Source organism: Gekko japonicus, unplaced genomic scaffold (assembly GCF_001447785.1).
Source record: "Gekko japonicus isolate JY-2015 unplaced genomic scaffold, Gekko_japonicus_V1.1 scaffold1573, whole genome shotgun sequence".
NCBI lineage: Eukaryota > Metazoa > Chordata > Lepidosauria > Squamata > Gekkonidae > Gekko > Gekko japonicus.
This window is the reverse complement of record NW_015160887.1, coordinates 337516-348042: the sequence shown is the minus strand read 5'-3', so window position 1 is coordinate 348042 and position 10527 is coordinate 337516. Positions and strand designations below refer to the sequence as shown.

At 47.1% G+C, this 10527-nt stretch overlaps 1 protein-coding gene across 1 annotated transcript in view; it reads right to left on the bottom strand.

Annotated features, from left to right (window-relative positions):
- B4GALNT1 (beta-1,4-N-acetyl-galactosaminyl transferase 1) overlaps positions 1-10527 on the bottom strand; it is a 77610-nt gene that overhangs the window by 9953 nt on the left and 57130 nt on the right. Inside the window, exons 3-7 of the mRNA XM_015423486.1 lie at positions 8239-8454; positions 6591-6764; positions 1172-1278; positions 990-1027; positions 10-140 (exon numbers count right to left, since the gene is read on the bottom strand). Coding sequence (XP_015278972.1) covers positions 10-140; positions 990-1027; positions 1172-1278; positions 6591-6764; positions 8239-8454 — 666 coding nt within the window. The remainder of the gene's footprint in view (positions 1-9; positions 141-989; positions 1028-1171; positions 1279-6590; positions 6765-8238; positions 8455-10527) is intronic.

The window sequence follows — 10527 nt, the reverse complement described above, 5'->3', positions numbered from 1 at the left end:
GAAACAAACTGCAATTGCCGGTTGAGATTTTCCACGTGGGGTCCCGACAGAGTGAGGTGCATTTCCCCTTCCCCTTCCACCTTGACCCCTTCCACTTCAGCAGCCACATCAAAGGTGCCCATTGTCGCTGACAGGTCGATCTGCCACAGGACCAAAGAAGAGCAGAGTTAGCCTTGGAGGGAGACACTCTGTGAATTTTGGGTAGTGGGTGGGCTGGCTTTCCAGGAATAGCTCTTTTTCAAGGACATCTCATAGATCAAAGGTAATGAGACCTGTTTGCATTTTGAGGCAGAGGAAAAAACAAGCTGACCTCCTATGGCAAGGCAACCTGAAAATTTAATTGCAAATTTTGTTCTACTAGCCGGCCAGGGATGATTGACCCATCTGCTCACAGCAGGAAATGAGAGATGGTCCCAGAGATCCCTGCAGTGTCACAGTCCCCCGTTTCCTAACAGGGTATGTGTGCGGGAGACTGCGGAAAGGGCCATGGAGCTGTGGTAGAGCATCTGCTTGCCATGCAGGAGGTCCTAGGTTTGACCCCCAGCATTCTCAGTTCAAAGGGTCAGGTAGTAGGAGATGCAAAAGATTTCCACCTGAGAGACCTAGAGCTGCTGTCTCAGAGTGTCTGAGAGAGGCACAGGGAGTAAGGAGGATGGAGCAATAGTAATGTTCTTTACTCCTGTTCCCTGTTGGTATTGCACAGGCTGGTGGGGGGACAATATGGGGGGAAAGGTGGAGTGTGCTGGCATCATGCTTGTATACCAACGTCCAGCAAAAAAAACCCCCAAGTAATGTCATTATGTTGAGGAGACACTCTAGGATTTGTCCAAAACTCTGTGGTTTGACCATAGAGTTTTGGGCAAATCCTAGAGTGTCACCTCAATGTAATGATGTCACTTCCATTTTTTGTACCCATCAATTCAACCCAATTCTTTCTTGCAGGTAGTCAGCTGCGGCTGCCAACCCTATCCAAGCCCCGGGCATCTTACCTGATACAATGCTCTGTTGACTGCCTGTAAACTCAGACCTGGGGATTGAAAAGATACAGGAGAGATTTGTGAGCATTTATTATCCACTACGGTCTCCCCACCAACCGCACATGACTTTTTTTTGCCTTCCAGTCCAGCCCTTCCCCTTCACTCCTCCAGAGACTCAAGGAAAAGGCCCTCACCTGGGATGAGGATGGTCTGAAGGGGCCGTACTTCCACCCCCTGGGACGGATATTCCAGTGGAGAGTTGGCTCGGACTATGAGGAGTTGGTCAGCTGGGGAATGGGACCTGGGTGGAGGCAAGAGGGAAAGATTAGGGCTGCCAGCAGTTCTGGCTGGAAAATATATTTCTGGCATTGGACACGATGGCAAGGAAGCTTGGCAAGGACAGCCACTCCTCCTGAGAGGCCACACTCTGCCCACCGAGCACCTCCTTGCCATATGGCAGCTTGAGGGCACAGGAACCAACGGATGAAGGTCACGGCTTATGTCCTGCCACATAGCAGAGGCGGGAGCTTTCTTCCAGAGCCGCTTCTGTTGAAGGACGGCTCTGTAGGCTGCAGACATGAGGCTGAAGCTCGCTCCCAGTTCCTTATTCACACTTCCCAGTCCCTTATTCATGATTCCAACCACAAGTACTGATGATACTGAGAAAGCTCCACACCCCCAAAACAAGCTCAGTCACCTGGTTCACCTGTTACTTGGTTCAAAGCTGGGAGTTTGTGCTACCTGCTCCGAAGCGGGTGGTCTGCAGGAGAGAGGCAGAGGGGGATCCTGGGGGTACCCGTACCCCGGAGCTTGCACCCACACACTCTGGGGACTGTGCTCTGCAAGACGCCAGGCATTGGTGCCCAGGTCCAGTACTAAAGCCCCTACACTGAGAAAATGCTCTGAATAAGGAACGGCCCTCTGCCACTCAGAATAAACTTACGGCCATCCCAGACCACGCAGCCGTACACTCTAGGAACTAGGGAGTGCAAATAAGGGACTGGGAACCAACGTCGGTCTCCTCTGAGCAGGGTGGTGGTAGCCCATTATTGTTCTGTTCACTGCCGCTAGCATCCCAAACCTAAGCATGCCCATTATACAATTTCTTCCATGTGGTTATTTTAACTTACTCTCCGCTTTCTCTCTCCCCCCCCCCTCGCCTTCTCTCGCTCTCTGTTTTTTGCAAATGCAGCCTTCAGGATTGCTTTATTAAGGAGGAGAGTGGCATGGGGAAGAGAGGGGGAACTTAACTCTTTCCTCCCATGTAGGGTTGCCAGACTCTAGGGTCAGGGATGTCAAACATAAGGCCCAGGGGCCAGAACTGGCCCATCCAGGGCTTTTACCCAGCCCGCAAGCAGCTAGTATGTATGGAAATGTAAGGTGCTCTCCCTTTGATGGTATCCCTTGGGAAAAACCTAGCCTTGCATATGATTAAATAAATTTATTGGGGCTTTTGTGGGTTCCCCAGTAAATCAATTGCTTCCACTGCCAGGAATCAATTGTTTTTGTTTGTATTTTGAGTAAAAGAAATAGTTAACTGGGCTTGCCTGTGTTCTTTCTAAAGTGTATATCTCTGGTACCTGGTGGCACACATGGCCCAGCCCAAACAAAGTGGCATTTATGTCAAATCCAGCCCTTGTAACAAATGAGTTTGACACCTCTGCTCTAGGTGGCGGCTGGAGATCTCCTGAGGTTACAAATGATCTTCAGACGACAGGAAATGGCCACTCTGGAAGGTGGCATCTATGGCATGAGGGCCCACTGAAGTCCCTCCCCTCCCCAAACCTCGCCCCCCTCAGGCTCCACCCCAAAAACCTCTAGGTATTTCCCAACCCGGAGCTGCCAGCCCTACTCTCATGCCGCTTTCCTGATGGAAAAAGCCACCCCAAGCTGCTTTTTGCTCCTTCCTCAAGGGAGGAGAGTCCGATTCTTGCCAAGAGAGTTTGGTTCTCGCTATCAGACTGCTGCGACCCTATCTGTGGTCTGTCGGGGCAGCCAAGAGAGAAAAGAGAAAAGGGACCAGGTGGGATTGAGGTTGACTCCTCACTGAGGTCTGGTGGTGGGAAGTGCCGTCAAGTCGCAGCCAATTTACTGCAACTCTGTAAGGGTTTTTCAAGGAAGAGATGATCAGAGGTGGTTTCCCATTGCCTGTCTCTGTGTAGCAACCCGGGACCTCCTTGGTGTTCTCGAGGCGAACCGTGGTGGTCTGCCATTGCCTGCCTCTGTGTTGTGACCCCGGACTTCCCTGGTGGTCTCCTATCGAAACACTAACCGGGGCCTTCCTTGGTGGTCTCCCACTAACCAGAGTCAGCCCTGCTTAGCTTCTCAGACCTGACAAGATCAGGCTACCCTGGACCATCCAGGTTGGGACCACCTAGAGAAATGTGAACTCCTTGCTGAGGTCTAGTAGCTTCAGACCAAAGCCAAGCAGTGTAACTCCCTCGTTCCCCGTGGGAAAAGCAAGAGGCCATTTTACCCCTGACAACACCACACATGGATTTATGGTTATAGTTTTGCCTCTGGGGGTTCCTAAAAAGAGAAAGGGAATTACTGTGCGACTTAACAACAACAAAGTATTGTGGGTATTTTTTTCCCTATCAATCTTGACACTGTTTTCTTTCTTTCCTTATGGCATTTGTTTTGCAGGGCACCAATAGCTAAATCATAAGAGTGCTATTCTTCAAGTACTGCGGAATGTCTGGGAAGTCATCCAGAAACGAGTTTTGCACAGTTCCTGAAAGCCTGAAGGAGCTCTCTGACGCCCCTTTGAAGAGCTTTGCATTGAGGGCCTTTTGTGTCTGGGAAGCAAACAGGTTCCTGAGTCATTATCAGATAAACATTCTTCCCAAAACCAGGGCTATTTTTGGGCAGGAACGCACAAGAACGGAGTTCCGGCTGGCTCCTGAGTTGGCCACGTCCAGCAGGAACTCATTAGCATAACAGGCCACACCCAGTGGCAGGAACTCATTAGGATTGGCTACATTAGGGGTGTGTGGCCTAACATGCAAAGAAGTTCCTGCTACAAAAAAAGCTCTGGGTTTTGACAACAAACAAAGTAAACAGAATAAGAAGCAAAAGGTGGGTGTGGCTGGATGAGCACACTTCTGGTAACATGTGGGTCATTAGCTAATATGCTAATGAGTGGTGCTGTCGGGGGTGTGGCCTAATAGGCTAATGAGTTTCTGCTATTGGGTGTGGCCTATTATGCTAATGAGTTCCTGCTGGGCTTTTTCTACAAAAAAAGCCATGCCCAAAACTATTTCAGCAATAGGGATAGGTCTGGGTCAGCCAGCATAAGAGAGCAGTGGACTTTTCACTAAGGCCAATGGCACCAAGAGATCTCTTGCCAATCTTAATTTCGTGCTTACACTTTTCACCAATTGGGATCATGGAGAATTATTTTGTACTCCTGTTAAGGACCTGGAAATTCTGACTCTCAAACTCTTGTCCTTGATTGGAGGAGGTAACAAGTTCATCTTGCTTATGCATGCTTGGCATTCATCCTGCATGAAGGGCATGATCCAAAGTGAAGAACGGACGTTCAAGATCCAAGACTTGAGTATACACCAGGAAGCTTTGGTTTGTGTGCAATCTGGTGAAGATCAGAAATGTCTTGAACCATCGGACAACAGTGCAAAACACAATCTGTTACAAAGAGAGTTTCCTGAATATCATTCCTCAGGTTTCCATGAAGGATTTCTCACAAAAACCCTCAGGAATTAGGAAAGCATTTTTGCCGAGGGTTGTGAAAGAGCTAGGAGACAGAACTTTGCGAGAAATGCTTGGTTCTCTTGTGAGGAGAGCGGTTTTCGGTTCTTGTTTTTCTTTTATTTTTGGGGTATATTTGTACATATGTGCGTGCGTGCCTGGAAGTCATGGTGACTTCTGGTGGCCCCTAGTGGGGCTTGGATGTTTCAGAGAGGTGGCTTGCCATTGCCTGCCTCTGCATCCCGGCCCTGGTATTCCTTGGAGGTCTCCCTTTCAAGTACTTGCCAGGGCTGGCCCTGCTTAGCTTCCGAGATCTGATGAGATCGGGCTTGCCTGGGATACCCAGGACAGGGCATATAACTCTGGTTCTTGACGATGTTAACTGGCTCAAAATTAGTTTCCAGGACTACTTCAGAAGAAGAAGAGATTGGATTTATATCCCGCCCTTCACTACCCAAAGGTGTCTCAGAGTGGCTTACAAACTCCTTTCCCTTCCCCTCCGCACAACTGACACCCTGTGAGGTAGGTGGGGCTGAGAGAACTCTGACAGAAACTGCTGGCCCCACTGGTGGACCTCCTGATGGCACCTGGTATTTCTGGCCACTGTGTGACACAGAGTGCTGGACTGGATGGGCCTTTGGCCTGATCCAACATGTTCTTATGTTCTCTTATGCTCTTTTTTCAAGAACAGCTGTGTCAGAATTATGGCTTGCCCAAGGTCATCCAGCCAGGTGCATGTGGAGGAGTGGGGAATCAAACCCGGCTCTTCCAGATTAGAGTCCGCACACTTAACCACTACACCAAACTTCAAAATTTCTGACCTGGGTTTCTTTTCCTAGAGGAGCCTCTCCCCATGCTGAGGTCATCAAATGAGGCCCTGTGCTGGGTGGCATCACCTGCAGTGGAGCTAGCAAAATACCCCAAAATTAGAGCCTTTTTGGTGGCATCCCCCTTCTTGTAGAAATCCCTACCCAAAGAAGCCTGACAAACAACTTTACTTAGTTTTCACACAAGAAGGCACCTGAAGGTCTTAGACTTAGATGAATGCTGTTTTAATCCTGTTGCTATGATCTTCTAGACTAGTTTTATCTTTTCATGTACTAGTTTTATCTTGATTTGGTTATTATTATTGATGTCAGGTATGAAGAAGAAAAAGAGTTGGTTTTTATACCCTGCCTTTCACTACCCGAAGGAGTCTCTGAGTGGCTTACAATCGCCTTTCCCTTCTCCTCCCTACAACAGACACCCTGTGAGGTAGGTGGGGCTGAGAGACCTCTGAGAGATCTGCTCTTGAGAGAACAGCTCTGAGAGAACTTGTGGCTGACCCAAGGTCACCTAGCAGCCTTCATGCGGAGGAGTGGGGAATCAAACCCGGTTCTTTAGATTAGAGTCTGCCACTCTTAACCACTACACCACACTGGGTGCCAAAATTTGCAAGTGTATGAGAATACACAAATGAGCTACCATACTAGACTAGGGGGCCTTCTCTGGCCCCTCCCTCATTGAAATGGATTTTGAGTCTTTCCTGACCCGTAGGTACCCTTAACTATATGAGAGGCAACAGTGTACTGGATAAGATACATCTATCTGATGAAGGCAGCTTTCACTCTGGAAAGCTTATACCCCCCAAATCTTGTTGCTCTCTAAGGTGCTGCTAGACTCAAACCCAACGGACTGTTCCATTTCCATGAAACAGCACAAGGACAAGGTTAGTCAGGGCACACGCTGAAAATGCTGGAAAAATCTAAACTCCGCAACCTGTGCACGAACATCTTTATAGCTGTAATGAGGACTAGAAACTTTTGAATAAATGAATGCTGAGCCATCTCGGGAACCTGTGTCCCAAACTAATTGCGGTGCTTGCAGGGTGCAGACAAGAACCAGGCAGCCCCGAGGAAGGCTCACCTCTGCCGGTAACTGCGGTACTCCTGCTCCCGCTTGTTGTTGATGTCTGGCAGTTCGGAAGGGCTGTATGCCGTCGCAAAATCCAGGTAGCTGACCTTGCCAAAGAGCTGATTTTGGAAAGGGAGGTGCATGCTCGGTTCCACCATGCATTTGCAAGAGTTTTTAGGAAGAAGCCTGCAAAGGGAGGAGCATACGTCTCTCAGCACTGCTAAAAGCTTCCTGTAGATGGAATTCAATTACTCTTAAGCATCATTTCCAGAGGAGGATAAAGTGACCATAATCACTTTTCAGAACACTCTATTAAAAACAGCACTTAATTTCACAAGAAGTCTGGCTGGACTTGTTGGAGAATGGGTACCTCTGGGACACACTGAGCCACATTCAGCGTCCGGTAGTGATGGGGTGGTGGTAGGAGACAGCACGCATTGGCATGTTGCTTCCATGCTCAGGGATTTACATGGACGTACAGCAGACTGAAGATGTTAGCTGACCTCCCGCATACTTAGTTTCTAGAGATCTCAGGAAAGGAATGCAAACAAGAACAGCAGCACACAAGGTGTCGTCCACACGAGGAGCTAGTGTGATATGTGTGCTGCCACTGCAGCTGCTGATACAGTGCAGCAGCAGAGGGGCGTCCACTTGGCAGGTTTGCCTACATTTTTCCTCTGCCCCCCAACGGTGGCCACTGTCCCCCACCCTGCACCACCAGGGACGTTTTTAATTAATATTAAAATTGGCAGTCGGTGTATCATTATAGTGTTATAACAACCTATCAGGTTCTCTGAATTCCCAACTTTTTTTAAAGAGTAAGTCTGTAGTCCTTTTCATTGCAGAGGGATAAGGGGAAAGGCATATCTCTGCAACAAAAAGGGCTAGGAACTTATTTTTATTAAGAAGAACATATTGGATTTATACCCCACCCTTCACTACCTGAAGGAGTCTCAGAATGGCTTACCATCTCCTTTCCTTTCCCTTGCCCTCCCCACCCCAGAACAGACACCCTGTGAGATAGGCGGGGCTCAGAGAGCTCTTTCGAGAACTGCCCTTGAGAGAACAGCTCTGAAAGAACTTGTGACTGACCCAAGGTCACACCAGCAGCTGCACGTGGAGGAGTGGGGAATCAAACCTGCTTCTCCCAGATTAGAGTCCGTGCTCCTAACCACTACACCAAACAATGAAACCCGTGAATTCAGAGAATCAGACAGACAGGTCATTATGGCATTGTAACACTCTAATGGTATGTCAGTAGCGGATTTAAAAAAAAAATGAAAGGGGGGGGGGATGGCCACCTCACTGGACTGGTGCAGGGAAATGTGGGAGGGACCAGGAAGATCCCAGTGTTCCCACCCATGTGGGTCTTACCCCGGTTTTGCTGCAATCTTTCCCAGAACATCACAGTGCATCAGGTTTTGGAAAGCTCAGAGAAAAGGTGGGAGGGACCCAGAAGGAGGGGTACAGAAGCCGAACAAGGCTGTGGGAAGGGGGGGGGATTCTCAGCTTCCCAACAGCATCTGAGCCAGGGCAAACAGCTGGGTATAAGTGACCTTTGTAAGAGGCATGTATGGCACACTGTCCCCAAAATCAGGATAGGGACATCGTTTGACCAGGTAAGATGCAGGCAAAAAATAGGAACACCTAAGAAACTTACTCCAAGATCTCCTCCTTGACCCTGAAGGCAATGTGCGCATATTTCTTGTCGGGCAGCAGCACGTGGTCTTTCAGTAGTTGGTCAGGCGCTTGGTCAGGCCGATGTCGTAGGTCCACTGTGCTGTAGGGCTTGGGTGACCAAACGTGGAGATAGAGGAAAGCCAGGGGTGCCGTCAGCACCAGCAGTGCACACAAGGACTTCTGGACCGAATGCATCCTGGAGGAGGAAACGGGGGAAAGGAAAGGTTAGCAAGGTTACCAGAGTAACGACAAAAGACTTAAAACGACAATAGGTCCTAGAAGAGCATCACTAGAAATTTGGTAGAACGGGTATCCATACTGGCTAGGGAAAGTCTCAAGATGGACCCCCCTCGAAACAATAAACAAAGGAGCGCAAGAAAGTAAATGGTGGGAAATGCTAAAATCTAAAGGCTACTCTAAAGTGGGCGATATGTTTAGGGGGGGAAACTTAAAACCCTTACAGGAAATAACAGAAGAGATAGGCAAACAATACTGGTTAAAAATAACAGGGCTATACAAGATAGTTAAAAACATCAGTGAAAAGGAAGTCCTCTGGATAGACGCACCAATGGAAGAAATATACAAAGAAATGGCTAAGCAAAAAAAGGGACTGGTAGGAAAAATATATAGAAAGATGCTAACAAATAAAAATAAAATAACAGAATATTTACAAAAGAGATGGAGTCATGAAGGTCAGATAACAGAGAGTACGGTTGATAAAATTATGAAAGGAATTGAAGAGATCAAAGTAACTAAATTTAAAGAATTGGAATACAAATTCCTCACAAAATGGTATAAGACACCAGCACAGCTAGCTAATATGATCCCAGGACTGAGTTCTTCGTGCTGGCATTGTAAACAGTCTAAGGGCTGGTATGCGCACATGTGGTGGGAATGTGCAGAAGTAAAGACCTTTTGGAGGAAAATTACTGAAATCATTAGGAAAGTATGCAATGTAACATTACCTATAGACTTTAACCTAATGCTGTTAAGCACAATAGGAAGCCCGTTTTTGGATAAGAAAACTCAAAATCTAGTCAAGGCTATGATACTGGCGGGAAAGGCAGTGATCGCTCTGGGTTGGACAGACAAAAATAAATAGACAATAGAAATCTGGCACAACTATTTGTTTGATTTTATACAGTCAGATATTGTGGAATCAATCATCAAGGGAATAACATGGGAAGAAAAATCCACGGAAATCAAGACCAAATGGAAGATCTAGCTAGACTGGATGCTGATAGAAAGAAGGAAGGACATTCAGTGGAAGATTAAGACTCTGTGCCCTTGGCTGGGGGGGAAAGGACTATGACTAAAAGAGAGGGAGGGAGGGAGGGAGGGATGGTAGGGGAGAAAATGTAAATAACTAAAAATACTCAATGTAACAGACTAAACAAACAATAAAAAAATAAATTAAAAAAGGGGAGGAAGACACCCTTGATTGGGTCGTTAGGACCACCTGACCTTAGAAGGTAGAAAATATAATACACATATAGACAAGAGGGAAGCCAGGCTAACTTAATGCTCATGCCATGCTAGCATGTCTTGATATTTTCTTCCTGCATCATGATGAACAGTTTTCTGTAGAGCGACTTGGGCTACAGCTGGAATACTGATGCTGTAGAAGAGGTGCCACCTAATACCACGTATTTCATGTATTAGACAGAACAGTTAGCTTTCCTTGTTTTTCTGTGGCTGAGCTGCAGAATCTTTCTTGCTTAGTTATGTTTTATTTTTAAATCCTTAACAAACCTTTATGTATTTAAAAAGGGGTCTGCTTTACTTGTGAGCTCTCTTCTCATGAACCCACTGAACTGAGTGCTGCTCAGGTACAAAGAGACTAGCGATGGAAAGCTAGTCTCAGTGAGGTTGATAAAAGGGAACACAGGCTGTGGCAAATGAAATGTAAGTCTGTCATCAGGCAGGCTAAAAGAGAATATGAGGAGAACACTGCAAAAAGCATGAAGACCAACAATAAAACTTTCTTCAAATAGTGCTCCTGTATAAATCAATAGTGCAACCTCATTTGGAATAATGTGTTCTATTCTGGTCACCACACCACGCCACACCTCAAAAAGGATATTATAGCATTAGAAAAAATGCAGAAAAGGGCACATTCCCTTGGGGCTTTTTAGCTTGGAGAAACAACGACTGAGGGGTGACATGATCGAGGTTTAAAAGATTATGCATGGGATAGTGCAGATCGAGAAAGAAGTACTTTTCTTCCGTTCTCACAGTACAAGAACTCCTAGTGGGCACTCAATGCGGT